The sequence below is a fragment of the Fragaria vesca genome, linkage group LG5, assembly GCF_000184155.1.
Source record: "Fragaria vesca subsp. vesca linkage group LG5, FraVesHawaii_1.0, whole genome shotgun sequence".
Lineage (NCBI taxonomy): Eukaryota > Viridiplantae > Streptophyta > Magnoliopsida > Rosales > Rosaceae > Fragaria > Fragaria vesca.
The window spans coordinates 22513229-22534258 of NC_020495.1; the positions used below are offsets into that span (position 1 = coordinate 22513229).

General features: G+C 38.3%; 4 protein-coding genes and 1 pseudogene across 6 annotated transcripts in view; 3 read left to right on the forward strand and 2 right to left on the reverse strand.

Moving 5' to 3' along the window:
* The window catches only part of LOC101301394, a 32415-nt pseudogene extending 29770 nt beyond the window's left edge, over nt 1-2645 (forward strand). The window contains exons 59-63 of the transcript XR_184737.1: nt 53-337; nt 414-629; nt 733-785; nt 1327-1435; nt 1946-2645. The product of XR_184737.1 is annotated as an uncharacterized LOC101301394 (transcript). The remainder of the gene's footprint in view (nt 1-52; nt 338-413; nt 630-732; nt 786-1326; nt 1436-1945) is intronic.
* Nucleotides 2646-3228: 583 nt separating this feature from the next.
* LOC101294085 (putative F-box protein At1g23770-like) lies at nt 3229-4707 on the reverse strand. Its single transcript, XM_004301670.1, has 2 exons — nt 3890-4707; nt 3229-3298 (listed from the first exon to the last, which is right to left on the reverse strand). Exons 1-2 carry the CDS (start codon nt 4705-4707, stop codon nt 3229-3231), a joined length of 888 nt encoding a protein of 295 aa, XP_004301718.1.
* Nucleotides 4708-6942: 2235 nt separating this feature from the next.
* Nucleotides 6943-10979, forward strand: LOC101301683 (poly(U)-specific endoribonuclease-B-like). The gene is made up of 8 exons (XM_004300248.1): nt 6943-7114; nt 7190-7258; nt 7387-7455; nt 8140-8214; nt 8303-8374; nt 8887-9495; nt 9960-10031; nt 10527-10979. Exons 1-8 carry the CDS (start codon nt 7001-7003, stop codon nt 10755-10757), a joined length of 1311 nt encoding a protein of 436 aa, XP_004300296.1. The 5' UTR covers nt 6943-7000; the 3' UTR covers nt 10758-10979.
* Nucleotides 10980-15300: 4321 nt separating this feature from the next.
* Nucleotides 15301-17765, forward strand: LOC101301974 (beta-amylase 3, chloroplastic-like). Its single transcript, XM_004300249.1, has 4 exons — nt 15301-15946; nt 16069-16279; nt 16505-16615; nt 16770-17765. Exons 1-4 carry the CDS (start codon nt 15399-15401, stop codon nt 17559-17561), a joined length of 1662 nt encoding a protein of 553 aa, XP_004300297.1. The 5' UTR covers nt 15301-15398; the 3' UTR covers nt 17562-17765.
* Nucleotides 17766-18788: 1023 nt separating this feature from the next.
* On the reverse strand, nt 18789-20292 carry LOC101302268. Of its 2 annotated transcripts, none has more exons than XM_004300250.1 (3): nt 19941-20292; nt 19732-19855; nt 18789-19208 (listed from the first exon to the last, which is right to left on the reverse strand). In XM_004300250.1, exons 1-2 carry the CDS (start codon nt 20012-20014, stop codon nt 19741-19743), a joined length of 189 nt encoding a protein of 62 aa, XP_004300298.1. In that variant the 5' UTR covers nt 20015-20292; the 3' UTR covers nt 18789-19208; nt 19732-19740. The 2 variants fall into 2 exon arrangements, with proteins under 2 accessions (XP_004300298.1, XP_004300299.1); XM_004300251.1 differs by having other exon boundaries at nt 19713-19855.
* Nucleotides 20293-21030: the final 738 nt, after the last annotated feature.

Genomic DNA, 21030 nt, shown 5'->3' on the forward strand with positions numbered 1-21030 from the left:
TTGTAAATTGTCTTTCTGCATGAAACTCAATCTTTGTTTCTTTGCTTCCTAGTGTTTGGCTCCAGACAAAATGGACAAGAAACCGTGCAAGATTATGTGGGATGTGCCTTGGGAAGAGCTTATGGCTGTGGAGCTGGCTAAAGCAGGCCACAATCAGCCATCTCACTTGATCCTCCACCTGAAAAGTTTCAGGAGATCGGAGAATTTTGTTCGGGTCATAAAGTGCAATGTTGAAGAAGAACCAGAGGGAAGGGAACCCCAAGTTGTTAGGATCTGTTCTACAGTATGTAAGATGTGGAAAGCATACCAGTCTGCCTTGAAAAGCCTAATGTTGAAGGTTAATACTGTGCAGAAACATTATTTCTACCTGATAGAGTGTACATAAAATCCTAACGATGACTCTTATTTTGTAGGTTCCATCAAGTCAGCGACATGTGTATTTTGCCTGGTCTGAAGCCGATGGGAGAGAAAAACGTACTCTGAACAAAGCAGTGACTAGGCTGAGAGAGCTCCCATCATACAGTTCTGCATCAGATGGTAGAAGGTTTGTTAAACACAGCATCAACTTTTCAAAAATTTGGAGCAGTGAACAGGAATCCAGAGGTCGATGCACATTGTGCAAAAAGCAGGTGCTTGTAGTATTCATTTGCTTTAGTTGTTTCCATCCTTGAAATTTTATTAAATTATTTCTTATTTTTCAATCTAAGATGAAACATTCTTTCATACTTTTAGGTTTCGGAAGCTGCTGGATTATGTAGCATTTGGAGACCCATTTGTCCTGACGGGTAATCATGAGCTTTCTTTTACTATTTCCCAGAAACAGTCATTGCAGTTTGCTCTTTTCCTGCGTCTTGCCATGTATTAAAATTGTTTTGCTTACATTCATGTGAATTTGATGTGGCCACAACTCAAGTTCCATAGGTTTTTTCTATATTTTATTTATTTATTTTGATTGCTATATTCAAGTTTGTTTTTTGCAAGGCCCACTCTTTAAGTTTGGACCTTGGGTACTATTTAAGGTTTATTTTTCGCGCAATACGTGAATCTCATTAAGTCCAAGGTTGATGGGTATAATATCAAGGTCAGATCTAACCCAACGCACCTCATGGTGTCCCATTGAGCATGTGTGGCTCTTTTTTTTTTCTTTCCTTTTTTGTAATTTGTAATTTGTAATTTGGATAACAAGTAAGAAAAAAGAAAATAACAAGAAGTTACCCTTACTATCAGGAGAGTCAAACCTTATGTAATGCGTATGCTAATTTAAGGTTATCCGGGGAGTTGTGCATTTTATCATAACGAAATTAAGACTGGTCTGTTTTGCTTCAGGTATGTCTCTGTTGGAGATATTGCTCACATTGGCAGCCATCCTCCAAACGTTGCTGCAGTTTACCGTAAAATTGACAGGTTGTTTGCACTTCCTGTTGGATACGACCTGGTAAGTAACTTGTATCATTAACAAGGTTATAATCTAATCAGGTTAGTTTAGATTTTTGAAGTCTTCCACATCATTAACTAAATGTAATGTTGCATCTTTCTTATTATACTACAAAAGGGTGAGAGCAAATCAATTTAATTATCAATTGAATGTCTACAAGTGGCTGTTTTGCCGTGATGGAAACTGCAGAATTTGTGATCTATCCTCATCAAAATCTTCTTCATTAGTTTTTACATATTTAGCCACTTGTATTGTATTTTGCTTCATATGTTTGGTCAACTGTGGAATACTTAAGACACCACTTTATTTCTTACAACAACAATTTGATTGGAAGTAGGGGATTTTATAAACGTGATCATTGAACTCCATACAATCCTTATAATAATGAATGCATCTTCAGCATCAATACTTTACTCCATGAGTGATGGCTGTTATAATTATGAATGATATTCCACTATTGACTCGTATGTGGCTTGAAGATTTCTGATAATGGTCAATCTGAATGTGAAGGTATGGAGAAATTGCTTGGATGACTATGCAACACCAGTATCAATATGGCATCCTAGAGCTCCAGAAGGATTTGTATCTCTGGGATGCGTTGCTGTGGCTGGTTTTGTTGAGCCAGAACCAGATCTGGTTCACTGTGTGGCTATATCACTTGCCGAGGAGACAGAATTTGAAGAGCAAAAGGTTTGGTCAGCTCCAGATTCTTATCCATGGGCATGTCATATTTATCAAGTCCACAGTGAAGCTCTTCACTTCGTGGCATTAAGACAAAGCAAGGAAGAATCTGACTGGAAACCTTTGAGGATTCTTGATGATCCTCAGGCCCTACTGCAGTCATTGAAAGAGAACTAGCATATGAGATTCTAAAGACCTTTCTCCATTTTTTCCGGGTTAAGGGAGGGCTTTAATATGTTGAATACTATTGTTGTATAGTAGTGTGTAGGATGTCCCTCATCACAGTTTTGGATGCAATGCATCAAATACACAGGCATAGGAACTTGTATATGATATTTACAAGTGATCTCAAAATTAAGTTCCATCTTCCAAAGTGTTCATGTACACTTGAACGAATGTGCATCACTAGTTAATGGGATCAAAATGGAAAGAATTCCAGTAAACTGCTTTGGGCGTGTTTGCCTTTTCTGAATGATTGTTTTCTTAACTATGTTCAAACTTCAGAGTGCAGTGATGTTTCTTTTGTTCCCTTGTGTTTCTTTTTTACGGGATCTATTTATTTTATTTTTCATCTCTCTCTTCCTCTCTGTTTGCTAGTGTTTTAGATTTTTCAAGCACTTTGTTTATTGTCAGCAAGACGATCTCTATCAGAAATTCAGAATGACAAACTGGTCTAGTCTCATCATTAGTGAAGTGTCTTCTTAACTCTGAGCGTTGACGAGAAATTACCATGGAAAACAACCCAAAAAGTCAGATACAAGTCTTCAGCTTGGGAGGGTTGTATGTAAACCGTAACCTAAAACATTGTTCTTTCATAAATCGTGGACAAAAGCTGCATCATCTTTCATTTTCGATATTCAATATTTGCATATAACCTACCAAGTAATCGTTTTTTACTGTTTTCAGTCTGAATGAGATGAAAAGTTTTCATCTCATTCAGTATCTTTGGCAGAACAAAAACGCAACAACTCGAGACCTTGGACAAGCAGTTTTGCATGGTTGAAGGACCACCACAAGGTACATGCTGTGTGAGATCAACCTACAAGGCCACCAAAGCAGGCGCGGCTGCAAATGATCTTGAACGCGGATGCGTCCTTTCTTCCAAATCAACATTAAGGTGGCATTGGAGGTGTACTCAGAGACAGCAATCGATGTTTCAAGGCTGCCTTCACACGGCCTAGCCTAGACAGTGGCATCATCTTTCATTAAATAGAAAAACTGAAATAACATTTGTCTACTGAATTTTGCATGTTCATATAGGTGCAAATAAAGACAGAAAAATACATATAAAGTGACAAGTATATAGACTCAGAGATATGCTTCATCTATTTTATGTGGTTAAAACAGTCGATCGGTTGTCCCTAAAGAATCAATCTGATCGAACTATTGATCAGACAGACACATTTGAACTAGTGTTTCAAATTCAACATAGCATGCCAGATTCAAACACTGTTCCAACATTTGTATGAATATGCATGATGATGTTCATGACCAGCAGCCAAAAGCAATGAACAACCACAAACCCTAAACCCTAGAGCTCTTTTTCCAAGGAACTAATAGAAAAAATCTCCATCATGATCACCAGTTCACCACACCGTCTACGACGTTTACGTCCGTCCCCAATGAAGGTGTTTCTGAATTCTTCTCTCTTTTTCCACCATTTTCTTCCTCTGTTGCTTCTTTTTTCTCTCCCATTGTCGACGAAAAGCAACTCTCCAGGGTTCTACTACTTCTCTTGTACGAAAAAACTCTTGAGAAAACTCCTCGGCAAACTTGTGCTTCCACAGCTCATTGTCATTTGCAAGATCACGCAGCTCCTTACAAACACCCCCAACTTTGGCAAGTTCAACACTTGGCATCGCCTCCAATATCTGCACTTTGAGCTCCGGAGGAAGGGTCATAAGGCAAAGTGGAGCAGGCAAACCTGCCTCTGCGCAAATATCAATCATCAATGGAAGTGCAATCTCATCCTTGACCATTCTCCAAAACTCACGAACTTGTCTTTCACGGAATCTCAAAAAAATCGCAGTAGTATTCCTCATACTGTTTCCCCAAAAGAACTCAAACGCCGGCGCAAACTTATTCTCATCCACTTCCAAACAAACCTCCTTGTCCTTCTCCCCAAACCTAGAACCAGAACTGATCAAGGACCCAGAAACTCTCACGATGCGAGGAGCCACATGTCTTGTTCTTTTCTGGTGAGGCGAAAAGTACTGACCTAAATACTCAAACTTCAACACGAACCCTTGCGTCTTCAGATTACTACTACAATCTTTATTATCTTGTTGGGCAAGAATCTGAGGCAAAGTGTAGGAATGTGACATACCCGAAACGGAACCGAACTCGGAGAAACCGAACTCTGAGAGGGCATCATGTACGGACGTAGCAGAACTGAAGCGGACAAAACCGGAGTCTAAGAGCACAGCATGCACGGCAGCGACTAGAAGCTTGTTGTTTTTATGGTTTCTGTGAAGATCTTGGGGGGCCAACTCCTCTTTGAGTACCCTCCTCAACGATAAAGATAGGGAGTACTTGTACTTGCCCCCTTCATTCAAAGGATCACGAGCCCTCTCTTCGTCTTCTTCACCCATTATTGATGCCCTAGTTCAAACGGCATTGGCGGCTACAAATTGTTTTTTTTAATCAAATAAACAAGCTATAACGAGTTTAATGTGATTTCGAACTCGATCACGACCTCTCACTAATTACAAGGAGAGACTTGAGACTTATGTCACTAGGATTAACACAGATCTCTCTGATCCTACAATCAAGCCTGACACTCATCTCATCCGGCATGATTCTCCTAAACTCTCTCCATCCTAATCCCTTAATAGAATCATCTGTGTTTATTGCTATTGATATTTGTATTTGTAATCAATTGTATTTACTATATTCCAAAACCTAGAGAGACAAGGATAGCTCCTATATATGTATGTACAGATTGTAACATTGGGGATCAAGGAAAATCACTTTCTACAACTAGTTTAAATTAGCTTAATTTGAAGATTATCTCAAAATCAATTAAATCAAAAATCGTGAATGAGATCGATGGCTATTAGCATAGAAAGTAGACGTGTATTTCATTGATGAATAGAAGACTTTATTTATAAAAATTACAAGAGTACAATGTGATATAAATCAACGAAACATCATTTTTTTTAAAAAAAAATTATTTATAACTCACACACATCCTACATATGTCTAGTGAGATTTAAATTCATGATCTCAAAGTTGTTAGTTAAATAACTTAACCAACTAATCCACATCTCACCGACAAATCAAGAAAACATCATAATCTTATTCATAATCTGTTTAGGTAAATTAGGAGAATGCACTTTCCTAATCCAACAAGATTGTATATTATTCTAGGTTGACTAACCACACACAAGTTAGCTAACACTTTCCCTATTGGTGAGGATTTTCTTTGATCAAATTAAAGTTTCTTTCTTAAATGACTATAGGGTTTCTCCTCGACTCCTCTCGTCCGATGGCGCACACTATCGACATGGGCCGGCAGACCTTGTTGGCGAGGGCCTTAACACCCTCGTTTATGTGCGGTGAGTGCAACCGGACAAGCTTATTAAAGTACTTATAAGATTTTTTATGTCTGTGTCACGTTTCAATCTAATCAACTTTTCCAATAATATTTTCGAGGTGCACGACTTCATAAGTACTTCCTTTTTATACCGGACAGTCCCTGTATCTTCCGTTTTAGTGCCATACTGCCAATAATCATCCTCATCTTGACATCTCATAGTTTCCATCGTTAGAGTTCGTTCATATAATAACCAAGTTTGTTCATATATAACTAGCTTACCTGGAGTCAACGAGGGTAGTGGAGTCTTCATGGCCAAGTGTCAACAATTCTTTGGTTGGAACATGTCGGCAAAGGCTTGTAGATTATTATGTACGTGTGCAGGTGGTGTGGCATGGACCAAAGCCTCCGCTCCTTACATGGGTAAAATTGAATGTAGATAGTGATAGAAATCAAACTGGTAACATAGCCATTCATAAAGGGACTAAGGAGAATCGGATTTCAGCATTTCAGGATTTGCTGCTAGTTAAGGAAAGGGAAATGGTTTTGTTTTGGATGCTTAAATCTGCGCATATAGTGACAATAAGTACAAAATAGGGTACAGTTTTGAACTCACCTGGTTCGGAAGTTTATGTCTGTTTATATAGGTTTGTTCTTGGGAACCACGTTAGTCTCTAGCTACGTAGGACTCGTTCCTCCAGAGGTTGGCTGCCATTGTGCGAGTTGTGAAGGCTACTTTGGAAAATATTCCATAGTGTTTCCTGGCGGTGCTTGGTGCGGCCGCCACCAAAGTGTCCAGACTAGTGGTGTCCGACAAATGGGCTCCGATAGTCGTGTAGAGTGCGAGCACTCCCATCCCGTATAAAATCTCATATAAAAACGCTCTCTATTCAAATTAAATGCTGATTTAATTTAGAGTGCGTTATTTTAAACAACTTTCTATCTGAAATCTCGATAACTAGTGTGATTACGCAGCTATAGATTCAGAGGTAAAAAACCAAAAATAGATAAAAAAATGTTCAGAAAACACAAAAAATATTGATAACGATACATAACCATGTTCACTAAATGGAGATCTATCATCAATTGAAAGGTGACTACTAGCGACTACGAAATGAATGGTTGACTAAAATGGAAGTAACAAAGCCAATCAGCAATAAATGGAGTCACACGCGCCTTGACAAGTTGCCTTGTTATACAAAGTTGCCATTACCCGCCACTCCTTCCCTTTTTAACACCTCTACTAGTCCTCTGCCTTCTTCTTCAATCTTTCATTACCATCACACACTCACCCTCTCTCTCTCTTTTTCCCTTAAAGCTTGAAACTTTCTCTCTCTAACTCAATTTCAATGGAGGGTCTGATAAAGGGTCTGATCGACGTGGCACTCGGTCACGGCGATCACAAGGAGGAAGACTCGGCTGCCGGCGACCGCGATGAGTGCTCCAGATCCACTTGGTCTGAGGTCAGCCGTCACTAAAGCTTGATTGATCTTGAAAAAAGGCTCTTGTTTTCTGATAGAGTTTGCAAAAATGCGCAGGTGGTGTCTGGGGAGCAGGATAATGACAGTGATCGCCCACACCAGACCCCCTCCCGCTGGAATAGACAGGTTTGGATCATTTTGGATTCAATTCGACTTTTTTATTTATTTTTTGGGTTTTTTGTTTTTTTGTTTTTGTTTTTAAATTTGGGTTGTTTAGTGTGGATGTGTGACAATGGTGGTCTATGAATTTGCAGGAAGAGAGTAACTTTGGGCGTCAAGATTGGGGCAATGTGAGTTCCGAACCTCCAAGGCGACCCCAAAAGGTTTAAAAATTATTTGTTTTTCAGTCACTACTACTTCTTTGTGTTGAATTTAGGGTTTTATTGTGTTGTTTTATGGTAGATTGGTTTATTTGAGGACCGTTGTTTTGAATCTGAAATACCCCATTTTCAGATTTATTAGTGTAGGGAGGAGAGTGGATTGGGTTTGAGAGTGAAATTTGGAAGTGGATAAGATTATGATAATGTACAATAGTGGCCATACCAATAATTGATTCTTGAATCTATAACTTACTTACTTACTTAGCCAAGAAAGAGAGTTTCTTCAACAATAAATCTTGTTAACTGCATTGTTTGACTATAAATTCCATCAAGTATATCATTTCTGATCCAAGTGTTTTACTTGATCACTGGTGGAACAACTAAACTACAAAACTTTCCCACACTTATATGTAGTATATAACTGAGGCATAAGGAGAGAAACAAATTTGTTGGTATGGATGATGTGAGGAAGTTTTTGTGCTGGAAGTACTATTAGATCGTTTATGCTTTAATGCTGCACCGCACAGTCATAGTAACCATTAATGTTAATCAATAACTTCTCACAAATTCAATGATTTGGGTTATCACACTTGAAGGCAGTGTTTGGTATGTTTTGGTTCTTTCTAATGTCCTTTTGAGCTCTTAGTAAGTTGATACTACATATTCTCACTGGGATCAATGATACAGAGTACATATGAGAGATATGAGAACAATGAAGATGGTCGGCCAATTCGTTTTAAACAAAACTACTCCAGCAGAAAGGTTTGTTTTGTTTAATTTGATCATATCTGATTAATTCTAACTTGGTGGAATCCATCTCAAACTGTTTTGGTGTCTGTATAAATTGAAGGAGGAAGCGGAAGAAGGAAACAATGATGGTTGGGAGACTGTGGGCAAGAAGCCTCCAAGGCAGTCACACAAGGTTTATTTTCCTGAAGTTTATATAGCATAAAAAGGCATCTAATGATTTGAGCTCCGTTTATGTTGTTGGTGCACAGCGTCCTTTAAACTGTCAAAGAGTTTGATCTTAATCTTTAGATGGTGTAAGAGAGTTTCTCTGCACTGGGTTGAGGTCTAGATTACAGAATTAGACTTGTAGCCTTGATAACACTTTTTTCTAGTATCTTCATCTCCAGATCATGTTCACTCTGCAAAATATTACTTAAAAAACAAAGTCCACCTATGAACTTGGGTCAGAAAAGGGTTTACAACTATTATCTTGCACTTTTATGCAGTTGCTATTAGAATCTAAAGTTGAATTGATGAATTACATAGTGCTGATATTAATTTTAGATGATTTCACAATATCTGCTTGTTACCTTTTGAGTGTGCAATATCATACAACTCTGTTCTTTTTCCTATGGTCTTGCTTTATTAATTGTACATAAGAAGAGATAAATGTCTATTCTCACTATGCAATGCACAAATCCACAGGTTCAGAAGGACCAGTGGCAGGGATTTAAACGGCCTGCCAGTGAGCAACAATACTCTGATGAGGTTGAAGGAGGTGCTAACATAGAACCTTCTGAAGACGAGCTTTCTGATCTGTCAAAAGCTTGCAATAGATTCTGGGAACTTGATTCAAACCGTTTAGTGCCTGGGAAGGACTACGAAATTGACTGTGGTGATGGGAAGAAGGTTTACCATAGGGGAGATTTAGCAGAAGGAAACTTATTTACCTGGCTGAGTGAAGATGTGTTCAGAAGGCCTACTTTTTCTCGTTTCTGTTCTCTTTTAGATAATTACAACCCAAATGAAGGGTCCAGAGAAGTTATCACATCTGCGGAGAAACAAGAGCAAGCTGCTTTCATGGAAGAAATCAGCAGAACTGCTCCCATTAAGTATCTCCACAGATATCTCTCACGCAAGGGCATTGTATCTGACAACTATCAAGAGTTTAAAAGAACACTGACTGCTCTTTGGTTTGATCTTTATGGCCGTGGTGGCACTTCTGGCTGCTCCTCTGCTTTTGAACATGTTTTTGTGGGAGAAATTAAGCAGCGTGGTGAAGAATCGGTTTCTGGCTTCCACAATTGGATTCAGGTTGTCCTATAAAACCGATTCTCTGCCTATAGTACATGTGTCTGTGGTGTGTTGTTTGATTTATTTTATTTGCTCCCTTCTTTTATGGTTTAGTTTTGTTGAATTGGGAAGTAAGCTAGGACAATGTATTAGCATATTCAATGGATTTGCACATGAATTTTTATAGGATCAATAATTTAGACTGATAGGCTTCCATCCCAAGAAGACAACAAAAATGAAAATTAATCACTGTAAAGTCAGAACTGATTGCAATTTCACCATAGGCAGTTTGTAATTGTCTGTTTATGGTATTTCTTTTCCAACTTTTTCTAAGATAGTTGTGTAGACAAAATGATACCATCATTGTGGGTTTCCTATCTATTTTGAACATGTGTAATAAATTTTTTTTTTTCTTCATTTGATCTTCTGAATCTTCTGATGTTCTTTGATGCGAATGCTAATCATCTTTATGACTTGATTCACAGTTCTACCTTGAAGAAGCAAAAGGAACAGTTGACTATCAAGGTTATATATTCCCTCGTCGACGTGGGGAAGTTGTAAGTTATCCTATCCTTCTGTCACTTTGATTGCCTGTAGAAATTGAAGGATTTGAAAGAAGATGTATTCCTATCACACTGTTTCTGTTCATATATGGGGGCGGGGCTTCCAAATGTATATTGATGGCCTGCACAAGTCAAGCAGTCATTTGGTTGTCCTAAAGAGAGTCGAAAGATAATAAAATATGGATTCAGAGTCATTGACTGTGTATATTGTTACTAATAACACTCTACATTTGATCTATTTTATTGGTAGAGACTCTTAAGCATAAAATGACTACCCTGAAAGAAAATTGAAGCCTAGCTACAAAACCAAATTCAGTTTATGTTCAGTTTTATTTGAAATGACAAAATAGACTGTATCTTCTTTTTTGGTACTGCTTAGGCTAATTGAGGGAATGACCACTATTTTTCTCAACTTCAGTCTGCGTAATACTTGTATATTGTTCTTTGTACTCTCTAACTTCGGTGAACTTTATCTGTACTAAATTGCAGCCAGACTCTGAAACTCAGTTGCTTACAATCCAGTTCGAATGGAATGGTGTCCTGAAAGCCGTATCAAGCACCTTAGTTGGGGTGAGCCCAGAATTTGAAGTTGCATTGTATACCTTGTGTTTCTACATGGGTGGAGAGGACAACTACATTCAGCTGGGTCCATATCCGGTTAACATCAAATGCTATCGCTTTGGAGATAGAATTGGGTCTGTGTTTCCAATGGGAGAGTGATGAGGTCAGGTTTTAGGCCTAAACAACTTATCTGGGTATAAGAGTTCTTTATGTGTATCAGTGTATGTGAAACTATACTGTAACTGTGAAGGAATAGTCAGAATAACGAGTTCTGGAGTGGGTCACCATTAAAAATTTAACTCTATTTATTGAAATCTGCTTAATTTCATGGCTTTCTTCATTCATGCTTAAATGTGGATAAACAGTGCAAAGCCTGATATGAAGCTACAGAGTTATCTTTCAGACACTAAACAATGGTGGATTTTTATTTTTGCCACATTCTTACACCTCTGTTCTCCATTCTTGTTAGGGCATCAAAACTATAGTGGTTTCTTATGCCTGAATGCCTGATTGGATCTGAGTGAAGGTTTAGCCTTGCTGCACAAAGAAGATCTAGGCTTTTTGGCTGCCCCTCATCCTAACTAGGTCTAGAAAGTGTCAAAGTTTCTGTCATGAAACTGGTGCTTACCATTTCATTACTGTAACTTCTCCCACAAGAATTCATTGAAACGCTGCCATCGACGTGAATTTATGTCACCTTGAGTCCTCAAATTCTCATGGTCTACCCTGGTTATACCTTTGCATTTCTCATTTGAGGTTTGTCACCCTGTTTTAGTTACAAGGAGTTTTGGTTTCATGTCCCTTCTTACAAAGTTACAAGTGGTAATTTCGCATTTCACTCATATATCACTAATATCCCACGACATAAACTGGGATATAGCTTATAATAGAGTCAGTAGTTTGGGAATTTGACAGACATATGAAAGGGATAGCTAGGTACATAAGCTTGTGCAAATGTTCCTTCCGCAATGCTAGCTTTCTATCCTTAAAATACCAGTACCTTAAAAACAGATCATCTCTCTCCAAATTTCCATGAAGAAATATCTTATTGTACTAGCTAGAAGACATTTTCCGGAAAAAAATAAAATAAAATAAAATAAAATATCTACTGCAAAGATCTTTGTATTCTACAGTTAGAACTGTTCCCGATATTTTTATGTTTTAGATCTTTAATTCTATCTTCTAACTCAAAAGAAAGCTTCTTGTCCTCTCCTCTATTGATGACTAGGTTCTATGGTTGTTGATGCAAGATTTAAATCCTGCTTGATATAGATGCCATATCATTAAGATTTAGGGACTTCTCCTGCTTCATATCTAAATAGAATAATGCAAAGCCCTACTAAGATTATAGGTTTGCCAACTAGCATACTTACTATTGCTAAGAGATCTACCACATCGAGTAGTAATCATTCAAAATTGAAATATCTGAAGGAAACAGAGGCTAGGGAAGCCAATGTTAGTGAATTCTCTGCTTGGATTTTGTGATTTTTGTCTACTTAGTAAGATTTGTTTTGAATTTTATCTTGGCAGGTGTGCTGTATGTATTTCAATGAACTTGTATCTCTTTCTGGAGTAATATGGTCACAAGTTACAATCATGAATTCATAAACCCTTCGATTTGTAATACACCTACTTGGCTACTTCAATATTATTGTCAATAATCGTAACAGAAGATCTCAAAGTATGAATTCCTTGGAATGCACTTTTCCTTCTAGTAGATGGAAACGAAGGATTCTCATAAACGTTTTGGGATTTGCGGGGAATGGAAGTTAGAAAAGATTGTCACTCTTGCTCCAATATGTTGGTCTTTCTTAGCATCATCAACAATTCCCACTTGAGCATCAAGGATCCTCAAATCCTTGGCATCTCAATTATCTGTTTTCCTTTTGTTGGCTAATGAGTGATGAGTAAAGGAAAACTAACAATTGGTCTGCCACATCGGTTACACGTCGAAAATAGGCAGTTGATAATGAGAAATTGGTTTGGTGCCACAAAAATTAAGCAAAGCAAAGAGCCAGGTTGCAATGGGAATGCAAACATCAGAAATGGAGAACCACAAGCTTCATCCTGAAACACATCAAACTCAGAGGGGGCCGAGTGCACATCTGCACTACTAGCTACCATCGACGAAGACAAAATCATAGCTCATTGTGTAGTACGTACCAATTGTGATACACAACACGCCAATGGGGTCCTTGTTACATCTACTTGTTTTGTCCAAATTACGTACACGATCTAATTTCACTGCAAAGTTGGGGTTTGTCAATGAAATTAGGTAGTATTGGTAGGAGAATATGCTGTATTTCTTACAAAATGTATTCAAATGCTAGAGTTTGAATCTCTTTTCTCTTTGTTTTAGTTTCATTTATACAAGTAAAAAAAAAAACGCTAGTACTTAATTACCCCAGTACTCTTCTAAACTAGTAGAGAATTTGTTCCCGCATGGCATGACTGTGAAGTAAACTTTAGCCCGACAAGGCAAGAAATGAAATGATATAAAACTTAAAAAAGTTGAACCCACTTCTTAGTGAATTCAAATTCAAAATGTATGAACAATTTTGATTTCAAAAATCTCAAATCAGTTCCCTCTCAAACATAGTTGTTAACAAGTGTCCCTTTTCCATTTCGTTTTGGCTTCTCTTGCCTTGTAATTTCTCTGGGGTTTCTTCTTATTAGTCTTGTCATGAATTGAGACAAAGGATCGAGGAAAGAGTGAAAACGTTGAAGGGATAAGGTTTCATAACCTCCACAAAAGTAGTAATGGTAGACCTAACATGTACATGGCCACAGCTAAGCTCAAGGAAATCATCACTTCGAATAATGACCAAAGTATCAACATCATGATCCCGGGAGATTCGAGTTAATCTCCTTTTTCTTAGCTAACAAGAATCGACCAAATTTAGACCAACAAACCGACTTCAAAAACTCGTGCATACTTGAACTGCATGTCCTTACTCCTTGGCAATGCATTTCACTGCCCTTAAGTGTTTAACCTAATCTCATCTCATCTCAACAAAAAAAAAAAAAAAACCTACTTCTGTTACAACTTACAACAGTAGTTAGCAGCTAATGAATGTCGCTGATCCAGTTCCAAGAGTAATTATGAGTCACTTTTGACGAATATATTGGTAAATATGTCATCGAATTTAGGTTCATAAGTTGATGCAGTAAAACACTACTCTTGATCCCAACAATGCTTTGGCATCTGCTTGGTTTCAAAACTGTGGTGGGAGTGATTTTTAACAAGGAAAGTATAGCTAGAGATACATATGCAGCTTTTGATCGTATACAGTACGGAACAGCTGGTCCAAAATACAGACAATTCTTGGAGATGAAAGAGTCATACGTATATAATAACTCATTTTCATGTCTAGTCATAACGCGGTTGCTAAGTTGCTGACAATGAGATTGGGATGCATGGGGAGTCGTATCGCGCGCTCACACGTGCAAGGTGGCGGTCCGATTGCAAGAGGGAGGCGTCAGCGACTGAAGGATTTTCCGAAAGAAGGCAATCTGGAGGGAATCAGTCAATTAGAGAAATATGCAACAAAAATGAAAAATGGAAGAAATGCCAAATCATCGAAGAGGTTAAGTTTGAATGAGGCATATTAGAGAGAAAGACTCCAAGAGAATGAAAAACGAAAGCAGGACTTTGTTATAACCACATGCTATTCCACCCAAAGCAGAAGAGCCTCCTCTCCTTTCTTTCTTATCCTAAACCAATTCAAACCAAGAAAATTTGCAAGTCTGAGATATTTTGTGATCCACATAAATATTTGCAGTGTAGGAGAGAACTTAGAGACCAAAGAGACCCTAGCTACATTGTGACAAACAAAACCATCCAATACTTATCACCCCAAGAGATAGGTAGGTATATTTTCTTGGTCTTAGTACGTTTTAAGTTCAATTGTTATAGCTCAGTAACATTTCCCTTGATTGTGTCTCAGACTCTCAGCTAGTCACTAAACATTCCACAAAAGAAGAACCTCATTCTGCAAAGCGAGATAGAATAACTCCATGCATGTCTTTCGCAAACTTTCCAAGACCAAAGCTTGAAAATAATTTGCATGAAGAGCCAGGTTTCGTTCAAAATCTGAATCGGTAAAATCAGAAACAAGCAAGAGTTGGTTAATGACTATTCATCATCCAAACAATAGCTTCCATTCAATTGGTCGACATGGTTTTAAGGATGAATGACTAAGCTTGCAAAAACTTGGAATATGACAGATGCAAATTAATAACAGGTGGTGTATTGTTGAAAATATCAGAAAGGGTATGATTCATCAGCTCAAGATATTTCATCAGGCATATGAATATCCCGCTAAAGTTGCATGCCTGTCTGTTACATGGACTTTCAACCGTTGAGCTCTCTAAAATATCCAACGTCTCCATTCTACTCACCAATAGGTTGGAGATGAATGAGACTAAATTTTCTACCTGTACGTTCCTTAAAAATTTGAATTTTTTTGATTCAAATGTCATGCTCATGCAGAATATTGATTAGAATGGAAGAGAGGTAACCACGTATGGAGTGAAAATGACTAAGAAAAGTGAGGCTGACTAGTTTTGATTTTTTGCACTTTTTTCACTTTTAAACCAGTGCCCACCAACATTGTCTCCTTCAAACGCTGCTTCAAGAGGGAATCTATTTTTATAAATAGACACACAACCCTTCACCATTCTCATCACATTTTCTCTCTTCCCTTCCAAACTCACAGAAAATCAACTTTCAGATACAACCCTTCACCATTCTCATCACATTTTCTCTCCTCCCTTCCTTCTAAACTCACAGAGAATCAAATGACGTTAACGCTTCGTTCTTCAACGTCTTTCATTAATCTTAAAGACTACTCCAAAGGTCTAAAGACCTCCGATGAGTCCTCCTCCGGGGTAGTTTGCTTTGCGCAAATGAAACCATCATTCCGCATCAGGGCAAAGAGTTCCCTGCAAGAAGCACAGCTCTTCCAGGAAAGGATCAGGGTGAGCTCCACCACTGATGATCTCCCGAGGGAGTTGCTTCATGCGCTGCCGAGTATTGCTCATAGCAGCAATAACAATGACTCCAAGAAGGTGCCTGTGTATGTGATGCTTCCGCTAGACACAGTGACGCATGGAGGGCATTTGAACAAGCCAAGAGCAATGAATGTGAGTTTGATGGCTTTGAAGAATGCAGGAGTAGAGGGAGTTATGGTCGATGCTTGGTGGGGATTGGTGGAGAAAGACGGACCTTCCAAGTACAACTGGGAAGGGTATGCAGAGCTTGTGAACTTGGTTCAAAGGCATGGTTTGAAGATCCAAGTTGTCATGTCTTTCCATCAGTGTGGAGGAAATGTTGGAGACTCATGCAGGTATGACATGTTTAAACTTAATCATAGTTTGGGATTAGTCTAGAAAGAAGTACTCAAAAGAAATCATGCGTGTTTTTATGAGCTGATTCACTTACCAAGCAATCATTTTTGTGAATTTTCAGTATTCCACTACCTCCATGGGTGCTTGAAGAGATAAGCAAGAACCCTGACCTTGTGTACACAGACAAATCTGGGCGGAGGAATCCTGAATACATATCCTTGGGATGTGATTCACTGCCTGTTCTCAGAGGAAGAACGCCCATCCAGGCTTACACTGACTACATGAAGAGCTTCCATGACAGATTCAGAGATTACATGGGAGACGTTATTGTGGTAAGTTTCTGCAACAAACAAGTTAACTTCAATTGATGTGCTAAACAATTATACAGAAAGATAAGTTTGCAACTGTTCCCAAGTAGAAACTATTAAACAGAGCAGGAAAACTTTGTAGTAATCAATCAATATTAATCTGTTTCTCTTAATATATAGTTGAGTTTATAAGGAACTTGTTTCTAAAGGTTAAGAGACTCAATTCCAAGTTTCCAACTATTTCTCCAGGAAATTCAAGTCGGTATGGGTCCTTGTGGTGAACTCAGATATCCAGCTTATCCAGAGAGCAATGGAACATGGAAGTTTCCTGGAATTGGAGAATTCCAATGCTATGACAAGGTAAGAATTGTGAATTAAAGGATTCTTTTCATATATTACCAACAAAATGCCCCTAAATTGAATCACATCATATTCATAAAGGCACCTAAAATATTGTAGAGAATATTGGTATATATATTATTTCTAAACATGTTTTTTTTTTTTTTTCTCACAGTACATGAAAGCTTCCCTCGAAGCATCAGCAGAGGCACAAGGAAAGAGAGATTGGGGGACGACTGGACCTCATGATTCCGGCCAGTACAATCAGTTTCCTGAAGACACTGGATTTTTCAAAAGAGATGGAACCTGGAATACGGAGTACGGACGGTTCTTCCTCGAATGGTACTCAGAGAAGCTACTAAGGCACGGAGATAGACTCCTGGCAGCTGCAAAAGGAGTGTTCCAAGGAACTGGAGCTAAACTATCTGGAAAGGTAGCTGGGATTCATTGGCACTACAGAACAAGATCCCATGCTGCTGAATTAACTGCTGGCTACTATAATACTAGACTCAGAGATGGTTACATTCCAACAGCAAAAATGTTCAGCAAACATGGGGTTGTATTAAACTTCACCTGCATGGAAATGAAAGATGGAGAACAGCCTGACAATGCAAATTGCTCGCCCGAGGGGTTAGTCCGGCAAGTGAAGATGGCAACCAAGAGTGCTGGAATTGATCTCGCAGGAGAAAACGCACTCGAGAGGTATGATTCTGGTGCATATGGACAGGTTCTGGCCACAAGCAGATCAGATTCTGGCAATGCCTTGAGTGCTTTCACATACCTAAGATTGAATAAGAGATTGTTCGAAGGGGACAACTGGAGGAACATGGTTGAATTTGTGAAAGGCATGGCTGATGGTGGCCGGAATCAAAGACTGTCGGAGTGTGACTCAACTGGAACCGATCTTTATGTCCGTTTTATTAAAGAGAAGAATGTCCAGGAAGAGAAGGATACTGTTCTTGTGTAGAAGAGTACAAACAGAGTATCTGAGTATATAGTTAATTATTCTAATATAGTGAGAAAAAAGAAAATAGGGAGAGAGTGAGGGATTAAAGGAGTAATTATTTGTAAGCAAACCATACTTGGCTATCAGATCCTGAGGCCTAAGATGGGTAAACAATTCCCTGTATATGTCTCCATTACCTGAATGGTCAATTGATGTTCATTCAAACCAGGTTTTTTTCTAGTTTAGGGAATGTTCAGATGAGTCCTGAGAATAGTTGTCAATCTAGTCCAGTGTGTCAAGTAATATGCATTCATGCTTCTTAGTTAGAGCATCTACAACTTCCAATGTATGATCACTAATTTCTATTTTCTTTGCTTATTGTGTCAGTATAGCTACACTGCTGGGAATGCAAGACTCATAATATAACAAAGAAAAGAAAAGGAACATCACATCACCCAAAAGAAAAAAGAAACAAAGAAAACCATAACTATATATGTAAAAAGAAAAAATGGTATGCAGATGCAGTTTAGAGATGAATAACTACCTTGCAGCTCACAGAAACACACAAAACACACTAAAGATCTATTTCAAACTGGTTTCTTTGATTTGACCTAAGCTTTCTTGAATTGAGTTCTAACGGTTAATTGTTCATCCCTGTTGAGCTAAAACCTCTCTAATTTCAAGACTTCAGAATACTTGTTTTTTTTTCTGATGAACAAGAAACTGGTTCTTGTAGGAAAGCACAATGTCCCTTCAATATTACAATCTTTACCATGAGGACAAAAAGGGCTTGATGCAAATATTGATGTGGCAAAAGTTAACTAACTTTATTTCAAAAAAAAAAATTAAAAAAAAATTAACTAACTTGTACCTTTTTCAGTGTTTTTTGCATATTAGTTGACAACTACTTATAAAACAACCAAAGTACATGCTAAAAGGCCAGGCAGATACAGATCATCAACCACTTAGCAACTAGGTTTGCATATTTCTTTTCAAGAGAGTAGGTCAGAGGCCAGAGCAGTAACATAACAATAGCCTTCTAGAGAAGTAGATACATTTTTTATTTCATCATCATGACAGGCAGTGCAAAGCCTCTATGATCCACAGAAAGTGATACTGACACATTAATTCACGGAATGCTCTTCATTAACTTGAAATTGAAAGAGTTTGATTAACACCAACTACATAATCTAATTGACATTATCTAACTGATTCATCTTGAATAACAACCATGTGACAGCAGAAAACTGTATATCCAATGCGAGTCAGCATTCATGACAACAGCCTTTCAGAAAAGTATAAACAAAATTACAAGGAAAATCGGAGATACATTTTTTATTTCATCATCATGACAGGTAGTGCAAAGCCTCTATGATCCACAGAAAGTGATATTGACAAATTAAATCACGGAATGCTCTTTACTAACTTGAAACACGGAAGAGTTTGATCAACACAAGCTACATTATCTAATTGATTCATCTTGAATATGTGACAGCAGAAAACTGTATCTCCAATGCAAGTCAGCATACAAAGGTGTCAAGGATAGGTCAGAGGACCTGAAAACAGCCGAAGATGGCCAAGGGAGTTATCCAGTGAGGCCTGAAGATAATGTTTCCCCGAGCTGAAACAAATGAAGGGATTCCACACTGCCCACCTGAAGCCATCAACCTGCACCCAAACACCTGAATAAGTCACCATCTAAACAGGGATCCCTACATGATACACGAACTAAATTTCAAACTTAAACAAGAATTCACATTCTAAATGACATTTCATGCAGCTATTTGCCTGTTTCAGTTCAGACTAAATTTCATTCCCCTAAATGGTTCAAACTAATCTTTGCCAGCTGTAAGAACACTATTGATTCAAATTCATGTTGAGACTGTAATATGACATCTAAACTTCAACAATGAGAAAAAAAAAGAAGGAAGAAGCATTTCCTTGGTCATTTACAGCAAAACATCATCTTGATGAGTAAACTTCAACTGAATTGCATCCTACAATTACAGCATTGGGTCTTTACTAAAGTCTTGTAATTTATACCCAAGTCCTCTGCTTTCGGCTTAAATGCTTAATCGCGAAACCCTTTCAGTTTTAAATCAAAATTTTACATTCAGTTGCAACAAGAGCAAGCACACCCAATTAAAATTCTTTAGTAAACAAATAACTAACTGGGTTCGAAGCAAACCACCCAATAGAGTCAGGAATGAGGTGGCGGCGGTGGTGGATCGGAATTGAGACTCTGGCGGCGAAGGTCTTCGATTAAGCTTCCGAGCTCTTTGCGAGCAGATTCTCTTCCAAACATGAAGCCGTACCTGATTCACAAAATTCAAGCCAATTGTCTGTTATGATTTGAAAGGAATGGGATTCCGGGAAGTTGGGAGAGAAGCAAGGAAGTACCAGCCGGAAACGGCAGAGAAGACAGTGGCCACTGCAACTGTCTGAACCAGAGTGAAAGCTTTCTCCATTTTCATCCACAAACAAAGAGGGAGAGATTTTACAAATTTCTATAAAAGGGTTTTAAGGAGAAGAGACAGAGCTTGGGCAAAGGCTTTGGGTTGCTAGGGTCGAGGCCCAGGAACTAAATTTGAGAGTCAACCTGGCCACTCATACACCGTTTAACAAAAAGAAACAAAATACTACACAGTGGAACCAAGTTCATCCGATCTAAAAAAGCTTGTGCAGCATGGACAGGAGTATCATCAAAAGTGATCCAAACTCTAATCATGAGTAATCTTGTTCTTGCATCTGCAACCATGTTTATAGTGTCTTGAGCGAGGGTTTATGATTTAGAGGAGTGCTACACACACAACCAGTTGTTGTGTGTTACCCACACTAAGTTACGTTCTCTCCTCTAATGTGCATATTTCCTATATCATTTTTACCCTTTTGTCTTTCTGTTTAGCTTTTGTTGTTTGCTTCGTTCACCTAGGATTTATGGGAGGCTACAACCACCATATTGGAGGCGATGTTCACAACTGTCACCGGAGAGGCAAATTTGCAGCCAGACCCACCAACAGAAGACTTCTAAAATCCGGATCTGGCTCCTCTAAAGCGAGTAAGGTGTGAAGTTAGTTAAAGTTCATAAAATCTAAGCTCTTTATTTAATCTAAGGGCTACAACGTTTGACACATCACTCTTGCTTCAATTTAATGTTAACTCATATAAACCTCGGTTAACTACTTAACTTGCCGTTAACTCAAAAAAAAAAATCCCGTCATCGGTGTTTGCTTTCGGCATCAAGTTCTTTCTCTTTGCTTCCTTCTATTTCTCTCTACTATAGGTGCGCACTACCATCAGTTTCGCAGTTGTTCTAAACCACAGTATAATGGGATTGACACGAAAAGAACTACGTTACATTAGTTTGTTTAATGTTTATTTGTGTGGTTGTGAAAAACTGAAAATTATATAGCGCACCCGGGTGCGCTGAATACGCTCTCGTGAAAAACTTGAGAACTCCAGATTTCATTTGTTTAATTATTTACAAATT